Source organism: Channa argus, chromosome 3, assembly GCF_033026475.1.
Source record: "Channa argus isolate prfri chromosome 3, Channa argus male v1.0, whole genome shotgun sequence".
Classification (NCBI taxonomy): Eukaryota; Metazoa; Chordata; class Actinopteri; order Anabantiformes; family Channidae; genus Channa; species Channa argus.
Window position 1 is genome coordinate 28,965,340 of NC_090199.1, and position 12,788 is coordinate 28,978,127.

A 12,788-nucleotide genomic window follows, 5' to 3' on the forward strand; every position below is an offset into this window, starting at 1 on the left:
AACCTGCCCAATGTTTTGTTGTTGCTTTCGTCGTCCACCGATTCCGCGCTTGTTGGTTTGTCCATTGTCCCATTGGTGTGTGAGTGTGTGATTGTGAGTATGAATGGGTGAATTGGAAGCAGTGCTTTGAGTGCCTACAGGTAGAAAAGCTCTATATATTTGCAGACCATTTACCATTTACACTTAAACCTAATAGTTTACATACAGTTCAGAGGTAGTTGGAGTCATTAGGTTATGACTACTATATATACCTGTGTGGCCAGATGCTGAAGGTTTGAGCAGTGCAGCAGGAGCTCAGTGCTGCTGCTAACACAACAGGGGGTTACTGGTCCTATAGCTACAATATGTAACTCAAACTAAAGGTGGCATGAAACTCAAAATCAATCCACTCTGCTCTAATCCAGCCCTCCCTCTTCCTGCTCTGTTTTGCTCTTGTATCATCTGCTGTACTCCACCACTTCTGCACACCCTCAGGTATTTGTCACAATCAAATAACTAAAATTAAATTCTGCAAATCTTAATGATTAAGCAGAAGGTGATATTGTCTCACTAGTTATAAAGGCAAGCCTTGCTGAAAAACAGATGTCTGTGCCATGCTGTCAGAACTATTCTGTGTGACTTCAAAGATTTTAATAACTTCTTCTTTCCAAATAACAGCAATTAAGATACATACAGGCAGGTCATCCCACAGTTGGCTCTTTTTCATCTCCAGCGATGGTTGCGTCAGGTCAAATTTAGGAATGGGGAATCCTGGGATTGCATTGTGAAGATGGAAGCCAAACGTGACCAACCAGATATTGACATCTACATGGAAACAGAGCAGAAAGTTCAAAGCAGGAAAAAAAAAGTGAATTCAAGCATGCAGCATATTGATTTCCACTTAATAAACACCAACTATGTACTGTTTTGTTTTGTCTTGTGCCTTTTAATAACATCCACCATTTCCATAATCAACAAAGCAGAATATTGCAAAGTCAATACAAAGTTAATTGAATTCGGTTATAGCAACTGCTGCTTCAGCCAATTCAGCCATGTTATTCAATTGAACTAACTTTCAAGAATATAGTTACCTTACAGATTTTAACCCAGATGGACTGAGAGTCAAACAACTGACCCTGTGGTCTGTGGACAACTGCCTGACCAACTCAGCTACAGCTGCCTTCAAAGCATAAAAATACTGTATGTATGGCTAAGTTCAACAAACTATACCCCAAATTACATGTATTTTTAAAATGTCAACATAACATCCATGATAAACAGAAAATGACCAACTATCTGTGTGTTTTTTATACTGATACATGTGTTCTTGTTACCTGTGACATATTCTTTGACTTGATGAATCTTGCTGATAGGGTTGTTGCCTTGGAACATATAAAGATTGAAGGGTTGGGGGTCTTTACCGACATGTGTCCATGTGCTGATGTCAGGAGTGGTCCACCTTCACAACAAATACACTGTTTAGAGATTTGACAAAGCTGACATAGCATCATCTTACATCAACACTCATGTTTGGACAAAATATAAGTGAATAAGTGACATATTCCCTACCTTCCAGCAGGAATGTCATAGTCTCTGTCTCCAAAATGCAGCAGCCGTGTCAGGGGATCATACAGCCCTCCATGGAAACCAACTACCAGAACAAAGTCTGGGTTGGAATCATAGTAGACCTCACCATATGCAGTGTATTGCACCTACAAACACACAAAAATACAAAGACAGAAAGCAATTTTGCTGATAGAATTTGAGCAGGTACACAAAACACGCTAATGGCTTCCTTTCTTCGCACCACAAGGAAGCACAAATATTCACATACATACCTGTTTAAGCAATAGTCCATTGTTGCTGAAGACAGCCAGTGGGGTCCCAGTGTTATCACAGGCAATGTAAAACTCCTCTCCACTGCTGATTTCCATAGCAAACACATGGCCCTATGCAAAATGTAAATATTGCAATTACACCTTTTATGAAAATAATAATAATACTAATGACTGTTGTGTTCTATAACACCACAAATGTTAACAGAAGGGCTATAAATAACAATGTCACTATTATTAACTATTTAGGGTCTTGCTACAATAATATATATAGTACATATGATGAAGTGGCTCTTATATTGAGATGCTGTAGTTTTGTAGCAGCAGTTTCCATAGTTATACTAGGGTCACTGGAGGGAAAATATCACTGTAAACAGCAGTGACATATAGAAAAGAAATCATTTCCAATTTTACCAGCTTTTTTTGGAAATACAGCATGTTAGTAAATATAATATTAATGCTATGATTTTTCCAGTGCATCTCTACCTGCAGATCATAGTAAAAGGATGTGATCTCTGAGCTGGAGTGGTTATAGACATGGGTGATCCTTGTAGGGTAGTTCAGGTCGGCATAGAAAAACTGCAGGTGTTGGCCCAGACTGTTTCTAGATGCCACACGTCGGCCCAGACCATCGTAACGGTACTGGATGGTCCAGCTGGCTGCTTTACTGTAGACACGAACCAGAAGACCTGAATTCAGATGATAAAAAGGAAGAAAAGGATGCGCATAATTTCAAGATATTAAGTGAGATGTTTAAGCTTTATAGAGAGTTTGGTGACCCCAGAGGAGGCATAGATTTTTAGTGTGGTTTTTTTTTTGCTAACAAAACCTTAAACCATTGGGGAAATTTTAGCATGTTACATGTTAAAATGTTTAACACATGTTAAAAATCCTATACATTAAGTCCATGGCATGTTAAATGAAGTATGTGAAATTATCGGCCCCTCTCTTGATTTGTCAAACTTTTGTAGTGACTTTATCCACTTCCCCTCTTCATTTAGCAACACTTGATTGTATTTTTTATACAGTACATTTAGGACTGTTGCAAATTTCCTTTAACTCCACAAAAAATGTACCTGTGTTTAATGCAGGTTCCATTATGTTCCGTTATGAGTACGAATATCAAATCATTTCTCAGCCTTGGCACTTGAAGAGTGCGCTGAGTGAGATTAGTGGTTATGAAGTTATAGTTTTACTATTCATGCTACATTTTCTCTGCTATCTGCTCTCTGTGTCACAGAATGCAGGGCAGCTCGTGCACACACACAGCTGAACTGCAGCTCTTCTGAGACATCTTGATCACATCTGTTTATTTCGTCAGACGCAATTTTAACTCGCCAAGAAAGAAGCTCTAAAAGTCATTTCAACTTATAAGCAAGCATGAACAGGCGGGAAACACTGTATATTCAGCACTGCCCATGAGTATGCGAAACTATTAAGTGTTTATATACATTTCATTTTTTCTTGATTAATGTATATTAACAGTTTTGAACTGAACCCAATGAAGTAATTTTTAGCACACCGTAGTCAAATCAAATCATATAAAGCATTATTTCCTACAACAAAAACATTGTGGCCAGTGAAAATGCTGAGTGGTTAGTAACTTTGGAAAACAACTACCACAGTGGCTTGTAAGCAAAAAAGTTAACTCAATTACTGATTTTGTTACTGTAAAAAACAAATGCAATTGAACTTTGATTCTGAGAGGACACTGTCCCTGGGAATTTCTAGTAAATTGAATAGATATATGAATATCATATGTACTGTAATGGGCCCTTTTCCACTTTTGACTCATCTATCAATACAAGTTCTCTTTTAAAGTTTGAGGATTGTGAAGGTATTGACAAAACTGAGGGAAGCCTTACCGTTTTTTCTCCCACAGAGAGAGGCCTGCATTTTCTTGATGTTTAACATTTACCATTTAGAGGTTTCCCTGGATGTTTGTGTGACTCCCTGATGAAATCTAAATTGAGTGTTGCCTGATGCACAGATATGTCTTATTTCTAAATTGTTGACTAACGGAGGGAAGGCATAACATGTATACAAAGAAAATACTGTCTGTCTAACGTTTGTCTGTATTTGTATAAAATACTTTTTAATACCTTTTGAGTTGTATTCAAATATCTCAGCTCCTCTCTGTCTCAGGAAACCGTCCTCATCCAGCCTGTACTGAACATCTCCCAGGCGAGTGATTCTGTCCCTCAAATCGTAGCGCAGAGGGGTCAACCGACCACTGTTCCCAGGATTGAGCAAATGCAGGTTGCCATTGAGATCATAATTATACCTGAAAGGCAGGACACTGTTAATCAGTGATGTCCTAGGATTATCCTGGGTATCACTATTGGTGACAATCCAACTATTTAACACAGGATTGGTATACACAAAAATAAACCATATTCTAGTTGTACTTCATTACCATTAATATTGTTTGGGCTCTATATTTACAATTGGAATGGGAGGGGTGAGCTACTTATAGACACAGGAGAGAAAAGAGGTCACATTGTACATGAGTTGACCACAGGGCTTGTTGAACAGTGTGTTGGACTATGGAAATAATTAGGAATGTGGAAATAATGTGGAGAGTTTGAACAATTTATCAAACACCTGTTAAACAAGTGTCGATGTCTTCTTTTCACCTGTCACATATAATTTTATTTTTTATCTATAGGTTGAGCTTTAATTTACCTAATAATAATAATAATAATAATAGGCTCTTCACAACAACAACAGGCTCTTCCTCTCTTCTTTATCCCAGACTTTGGACAGCAATACTATCTTATTGTAAATTTCAAATATCACATGGGCTTTGGCAGAAACCCATATATTAAAGGATTGGGATTTTAGACAAAATAATCTTGATTGAGACATTTGTAATCATTTGGTGTTTTTCAGTTTATTATTATAACTTTATACCTCCACATAATCTTCTCATTGAGGGAGACTGTCTGCAGCTGTCCATCAACATCATATTCATAGCCATATTTGGTTGTGTTGGCGAATGGTCCAATCTTGATCTCACGCTTGGTCACTCGCCCCATGTTGTCGTACTGAATAGTAATCCAGTACATTAGAGACCTGAAGATTTCATACTGTATCTCCTTTATGCGGCCATGCTGGTCAAAGTGTTTGGTGTAGGTCATCACTGCTGTGGAGATAATCTAAAACCAAGGGAAGATAAGTTGAGAAAATCATCATCAGTCTACTTTGTACACTGCCCTGATAATCACGTTTAAACAGATGGACCGGTGACTATGCTGTCTATGCTAACTAACAGGGCGTTAAAGATAAACAACTTCCAGGAAGTTTTCTGCTTTGTAGAAAGAAACACAATAACCAGTTGTTTTTTAACATTTCAAATCAATAGCTCAAGGCCTGTGTTTATCAAGAGTCATAAGAGTTGATTTGAAAGTAAAGTTTTGACTACAGCTATTTGTTAAGCTTTCCACACACACACACTCAGTGAGGTGAAGAAGTTCTCATTTGAGAAATGTTTGGGTTGTGTTGTCAAAGTACACCTGGCCCACCGACTGCTGAGTACTCAGTGCTGCATAAAGAGATGTACTATTGCTACCTTGAATTATTATTATCCTTAAACCACAACTAAAGCCCCTAAGTGCTTTTAATACTATGACTCTAATGTATGAAAATAGGTATCACCACTAAACAGCTCATTAACTTTAATAAGATCCATCTTATGAAGATCATTTTTTACATATGGTTCATTAAAGGACAATTTGACTATGCTGCCCATCATATCTTACCATCTCCATCATACCTGATTTATATCATAGTAGATGACTCCAAACTTCCCAAACTGCTCCACCTTCCCAGATATATCATCAAACTGATAGAGGTCGATTGGCAGTGGAGTCTCGTTGATTACAGCCTGCATGCTGGTTACTCTGAAGCTGTTGTCGTAGGTGTAGTCAAAGCGTGCATTTACCATCCCATCCTCACTGAAGCGGAATATTTGCCGATCCACCAGCGGGCCAATCTGGCGGTACCGGATGGAGCAGATGAAGCCTTCACTTTGCAGATTGACAGTCTTAAGTACACCAGCGGTCTCATCGTATGTGAAACTGACCCGTGTTGAGTCATACAGGATCTCTGCCAGCTTGTTCTGATAAGACAAGGATAATGCAGTGTGTGTTTACAAAAATGGACCTGGATAGGATATTGGTTCTAACACCTCACCACTGACCTTCAGTCATCAGGGATTCCAATGAGTGGGCTGTATTTGGCTTAGCCCTGGTAGATCTATCCCATCTATATATATTTGTTGCTTTTAGGATTTCAGGAAACAATAACATCTATTTTTCTACATTAGACCAATATCAAACTATTCATACTAAACTGAAATTATAATATCTGAAGAAAAAAATCTTACAGTCTGTTTACATTTTATTTATTATTTACAAACTACAGTTAATTGGTAGAATTTACAATTGGTCTCTTTATTACAAATACATCTCAATTATAAAAACACAAAAGTCATACCTGTCTGCGATACTTGTACAGTATACAGCGGCCTGTGCCTAGATGGGCAACTCTGAGAAGCTAGAGAAAGGGAAAAAACAGCAGACACGAAAAGCTTAGTTTTAATATCATTAAAGCTGTCCTCTGTCTAAGCCAACCTATCAGAATTTACAGGGGTAGGACACAAACACACACCTGTCCATCTTCAGAGTAGTCCACAGTAACAGAAGCATTGCTTTCTGGAGGGGTGTAGATGTTTCTATAGTATCCGATGGATCTGATGGTCTGCATGGTGTGTCGAGCCACGCTGGGCATGGTGACTGCTGATAAACGGTCCCCAGCATCATAGTCAAAGATATACTGATGCTGGCTGTGCAGCAGCAAGACCATGGACTGTTAAAGATATATTTAACATGCCGTCAGAACAGTAGAAACACACAATGCAGGCACAATTCATTTACATTTACACAGTAACATGAAACATCCTTTTACACATTTGCTTTTACATGAGATTTTTTTTATCTCATGTATAAATAAAAAGAAATACAATACAATCCACTTTATTTATAAAGCACATTTAAACATCTGGTTCGACCAAGGAACAATTAAGAAAAATCAATAAAGCCATTCAATAAATGAAATACTGTATATAAAATAAATGAAAAAATAAAATTTAAATAAAGCCAGGGAATAAAAATAAAACAAAAAGACAAAGCAAAATGATTGTCAGCTCGAGTTAAAAGCCAGGGAATGAAAATGGGTTTTAAGATGTGATTTAAAAACTTCTTCACTTGGGGCCTGCCTTACATGAAGAGAAAGTCTATTCCATAACCTGGGCCGCATGACTGAGAAAGCATGCGTATGACTGCCCCTTAAGGAGGAGCTGATCAGTAGAGCTGAGGGGTCGAACAGGAGTATAAGGATGGAAAGGTTCTAAAATTATAAATTATCATTTTATTAAATAAAAAGACCATTAAGAGTCTTCAAAAACAAACAAAAACAAACAAATAAAAAATAACTATAAAATCATAAATTCGACTGTAAAATGTTCCGGAAGCTAGTGATGGTACACTACTACCGGAGTAATATGCTCATGCTTACGTGTACTGCAAAGCATTCTGGCTGCAGCATTTTGTACAAGCTGTAAGCGAGACAGTGACGCCCCAAGAATGCCATGCATGTCTGAAAAAGGCTGGAGTGGTAAAAAAACTGCCTTTTACAACAGGGGTGACTGGGGCGCAGGACGTAGAGCAGTCATGCACCAATCCCCCAGTCGCTGTTTCGATCCCCGCCTCCTCTGGTCACATATCGAAGCGTCTTTGAGCAAGACACTGAACACCAACTGCATAGCAGCTCCCCCATCGATGTGTGAGTATGTGTGTGATTGAATATGTGTGTGAGTGTGTGTGTATAATGAGCAGTCATTCTACACCGGTAGAAACACTGAAGAACTTAATTTTGTATACAAGTGTTCTTAAATACATTTTATTTAAATGTCAGAAATTTTATTTATATCAGAATATTTGACAACATCTGGTGGGTTAGTGACCCATTGGCCATTACTGTTTGTAAATTCTCTCCTTCATGAGATAGCTCATCTTGAATCTTAGGTATTACATTTTATGAATCTCTCATTGCCCCCCAGCTAAAGAGTCATTGGGCTGATCTGTAGTTGGTGTTGGTGCATTATAACATTTTATTTTGAACTTTCTTTTAAATGCTATTTCTTTGCTATTTCTTACATTCCCAGCTGAAGGAATGTATAGTATGTCTGTACTAAAGCGAAACTCCTTTCTTCCAGCTATAGTTGTCCATATAAAAGAAACAGGAAACATGATTTTACTATTCTGGAACATCATGTTTACGCCTCAATTCTGCAACATAAGCATCTTCCAATTCACATTCAAGATAAAAATCTATTTTTTCAAAGCCTTGGAAAAAGTCTGCTAAACAAGTTCCCAGTTCTATTCTACACATAGACACAGTGTGTGTCTGCGTGTGTGCACCCATGTGTGTGTGCCTGTAATAACTGCATAATCCTGTACCTTGTCCAGATAAGTGTAGCTCCACATCTTCCCATCAGCAAAGACTCTGGAAGTTATTCTTCCTTGAGTGTCGTACTCCCACCTCTCTGTGGTTGGACCCCTCTGGAGTCCTGTAACCTGTCCCGTACTGGACAGATGCACACACACACACACACACACACATAAAATAAAATAAATAAATATTTATATTTATATAAGTCTGTAGCCCATCTATGTCTGGATATGTCATATGCAAACCACCACTGGGTGTCAGTGTTTTACAGTCTCTGTAAAACAGGTAGCAGTCCAAAATGCCTGATTCAATGAAAGCTTTTATTAAAAACTGCATGTTGCAATGTTACAATATGACCTTATACAACCCTGTCAACAAACACGCATTTGCATGGTGTGATGAAAAGAAACATTGCATTTTTATGATGTCCAAACTGATCAGACTTAACTGATACTGTCATCAAAGTGTTCATTCTCCTATTGAATGTTGGTGGTGTACTGAACTGGATTATACAGTAAAGTTAATAAAACATCACAATACCAGTAACACACAAAATTGTGACCCATAAATATAACCCTGGTAATAAACATTACATTGATTTTACACATATACGAAAATAAAGGAAACGTAAAGGAAGAATATGTGGTACAGGATGTAGAGCAGTCATCCACCAACCCCAAAGTTGTTGGTTCGATCCCAAAGCTCCTCTGTACAAGTGTCCTTTAGCAAGACACTGATACCTCACTTAATTGCTCCCGTTGATTATAGGCCAGCTGCATAGCTTGGTGTGTGAGTGCATGTGTGATTGTGAGTGTAAATAGGTGAATGAGAAGCGCTTTGAGTACCAGTAGGCAGAAATGTGCAGAACATTTACTATTTAACATATGTTGTGGTAAATTGCATTTAATTATAAAGGTACAGTCGTTGAGATTTTTGTCATATGTATGATGTAAAAATCTCCACCACAAGATGATCTGATAACAATTCTTCAGTTCCAAGCTCAGCAAATTAGCCTGTACTAATTAAACTACACGATTTGCTGTACAAAAATAGGTTTTTAAGGGGATATCCTGAAATATTAAAATACCCAGGTCCAGAAGCTTACCTTGAGTATGTTAGGTTCACTGACAGTAGCTTGCTGCTGGGAACCCAAAGCGTTGGATGGCCTTGGGTGTCATAAATTATCTTCAGCAGGAACTTCCTGTGGTCATCGTAAATTTTCTCCGTCCGCAGTGTTCGATCATAATCCACAGAGAGCAGGTTTCTACCATTCACCTGAAGGGTTGGACAAATATCTAATCCATCATGAAACTCTTGTACGCTTTACATAATGCCTTGTAACAAGACCCATCATTTATCTATTTGATAAACTTTGCAACCAAAAGAAAAACAATGATGAAGGAGCTGGGTTTCAACAGCAGGCGGGTGGTCGAAGATAAGTTTTATCTGGGGCCTGTTCTTCGTTTGTGGATTAACTACAAGTTGAGTTGTTTAAGGATAAAAGGTGGTTTTGTTGCAAGTTTTCAATATTTCGTTAATATGAGAGCATTTTGCAAACAAAATGTGTCATGTACCTTATACTATTTTGAGGAGTGATGGTTATTATGTCTTTTCACAAATAACATAGGTCACGTCCTGTATATGGTTGTAATGACCTCAGTTCTTTGTTGCTGGGCTGATTTTAAATGTTTGTATTTTATGTTATATTTTATATTTTAAATATATAAATGTTCATTGGCATAATCATTCCCATACATTATTTTGGATAATGGTCATTAAATACACTGATTGACTAATGAGGTCATGTCTGTATTCTGTCAATCAGTCCCTCTAAAACAAATTTGTGAATATAACCTATTATATAAAATGCACATTCTAAGTTCATTCTTTTGAACCTAAATGTTAAAATATAAGGTAATTAACTGGTTTCTTTCCCAGTGGTCCGCAAGTATTGAACCAAATCCCGCATACATAGTCATTAAATAAACTGTGCGTGTCAGTCTAAAGTCTCTTCTTCAGTTGAGAAATTCCACTTGTGTTTTTGAAGCTTCACCCAGAGAGCTCTCACCCGGAGCTTCCTTCCGAAGACAATGACTTTCCCCCGTGTCTGTTCCTTCCTGAACCTCCACTCCACCAGGTTCTGACCATTTTCTCCGGGGAGTGTCATGTTTCGTCGTGCAACAGTTGGATTAGCAGCACCTACAAATGGGCATGAAAAACATATAAGGACTAACAATATTTTTTGGGGAAAACGAATAAAATAGGAAGAAAAAAAATTGTATAAAAAAGTAAATACAAATAATCAATTATATAACTATCACACTATCTACAGCACTCCACAGTTTTATAATCTGTAGATCATCCTATTACTATAATAGGACATTTGCTGAATATTACTATTTGCTTTTTTTAAATGATGCTAAACTGTTAACTCAAACTTTCTCAAACAGTTAGGCTTTAAAACACATCAGGTTGTTTTTCCTAAATTCATATGACGCAGATGCCTCCTTCAAATTTTGTGCTGCCTCCAGCTCTTAACAAAACTCTGGTGGGTCTCTTTATGGAAGACACCATTTTCTAACAAACGTCTAGTGTTACTTCTCTTCCAAATATCAATGGTGATATACAAGCTTCACCTGCATTAATAGCTCTTTAAAACACACACGCAAAGCCTGATTTAAGTCAAAACCTTTCCATAACAGCTTAACAGCTTCCATTGTAACTAGCCAGCTCTTATCACTGCTGCAAATTAATGTCCATGGGTCATTACTTTGCTAAAACCATTTTTTTTTTTTGTCCTTTCGGCTTATCCCGTGAGTTCAGGGTCGCCACAGCAAATCATTGTCCGGAAGTTGATTTGGCACAGTTTTTACGCCGGATGCCCTTCCTGACGCAACCTTCCCCAATTTCTGCCAGGCTTGGTACGGCACTGCACAGCTGGGAATGGGCGGTTAGGGGTTCAGGGTCTTGCCCAGAGACACTTTGACATATAGCCAGGACCAGGGATTGAGCCACTGACCCAATACGTACATGTGGACTGTCAGCTTTGATTTAATGGTTTGGTTGAAAATAATCGTCAAACCATAGATGCTAGAGCTAATTGTTTTTCATAACCAACCAAATTTGGTGGTTCACACATATTTGAACAATTGACTTTTCTCTTTTTCTAGTTAATTTACAAGTAAGCAGATAAAAGCGTTAAAGGTGATTTTAAGTTTTGCATTTGGTTTTTGAATTTGTTGTTGGTAACCATCAATATAAAGTTCTAAGAACTGTTATTGCTAATGAAGTAAGGCATCAAAAACCAAAACATAAATTATCATAAAGATAATACAAATCATTTGGTGAGATAAAACACCACCCAGGAAGTGGGTGTGTTTGTTTTAAAATCAAGCATCAAGAGAATGTTTTCCAATAAATAATACTGGCAGTTCAACACAACATGTACATTATTCTTAAATTCTGGAGGACCAGATTGGAGGTCGTCCAAAATTTATTTTTTTATGAGATCATGAGTTCTGGATCATACGTGGTGGATGGATTCATGTATGGCTACCAAAAAGAAACTGATTTCCTTGTATTTATTGATGATGTAACTTCAAGTGTTGTGCTATATTATCTGCTCAGATTCGAGGAGATGTTTCACAGTCTAGAAGGGCAATGACATGAACTTTGAAAGCACCCCAAGACTTTTTAAGGTTATACGGTTCAGTGTACTACAGTGGCCAAGTCTGTAGACTTCCTGAGTGGAATACAAAAACCTCAGTTTACTTGCTGAAGGCAAAGCAGCACAAAAAAGAGCTGTAGTATAGGTTTGGCAGAGTCTCACCAGGAAAGAAACCCAAATTTAAGCACATATTGGTTGTTTTATTTCAAATCCAGGGTTTTGGTGTTCCATTTAAATCAGGGGGGGCTGTAAAGAAAGAATTGGGGCTCTTGAGTATATGCAGCAGATTTTAAGTTTCTCCAAACCAATATTTATATTGCACTGTGTATTAATGCATATCCAATAGCTTCTTTGACTGTGGAAATCAATCAAACATCAATTATCTATTGTAAATTTTTAGAAGTAAAACTGTTTATATTGCAAAGTTGTGATGGGATCTTTTTGAAAAATAATGCCTTTTAATCCAGGATGTGACACAAACTAATTAGTTTCTATTATTCTTTAAGGGTATTTTGCTCAAAATTGCATACCTGCGAGTATGTGGGGCTCTGTCTGGTAGTGTGTGTCCATTCCATTGGCATAGATTACTCTTAGCGAATGGTCATTACCCACCTGGTAGCTGTTACGAAGCTGGTCTAAATGAGATAAAGACAAAGATACAAGTAATGAATAAATTATAGCAATAGGGTTTTTTTGGTGGTAAATGTTAAAGAATCAATTGTAAAACACTGCATTAATCTTTCCTAAACTGAAGTCAGAGGGAAAAAGAAAGGAAAATAAATGTGTCCACAAAA

General features: G+C 37.6%; 1 protein-coding gene across 13 annotated transcripts in view; it reads right to left on the reverse strand.

The window, feature by feature from the left end:
- Positions 1 to 12,788, reverse strand: part of LOC137124082 (teneurin-3) — a 379,316-nt gene that overhangs the window by 4,404 nt on the left and 362,124 nt on the right. For all 13 annotated transcript variants that reach the window (XM_067498733.1, XM_067498732.1, XM_067498734.1 and 10 more), the window contains 14 exons: positions 12,525 to 12,629; positions 10,396 to 10,526; positions 9,433 to 9,602; positions 8,336 to 8,462; positions 6,486 to 6,683; positions 6,312 to 6,371; positions 5,590 to 5,934; positions 4,728 to 4,972; positions 3,917 to 4,098; positions 2,301 to 2,503; positions 1,818 to 1,928; positions 1,549 to 1,691; positions 1,314 to 1,438; positions 674 to 804 (listed from right to left, as the gene is read on the reverse strand). In XM_067498733.1, coding sequence (XP_067354834.1) covers positions 674 to 804; positions 1,314 to 1,438; positions 1,549 to 1,691; positions 1,818 to 1,928; positions 2,301 to 2,503; positions 3,917 to 4,098; positions 4,728 to 4,972; positions 5,590 to 5,934; positions 6,312 to 6,371; positions 6,486 to 6,683; positions 8,336 to 8,462; positions 9,433 to 9,602; positions 10,396 to 10,526; positions 12,525 to 12,629 — 2,276 coding nt within the window. The remainder of the gene's footprint in view (positions 1 to 673; positions 805 to 1,313; positions 1,439 to 1,548; positions 1,692 to 1,817; positions 1,929 to 2,300; positions 2,504 to 3,916; positions 4,099 to 4,727; positions 4,973 to 5,589; positions 5,935 to 6,311; positions 6,372 to 6,485; positions 6,684 to 8,335; positions 8,463 to 9,432; positions 9,603 to 10,395; positions 10,527 to 12,524; positions 12,630 to 12,788) is intronic.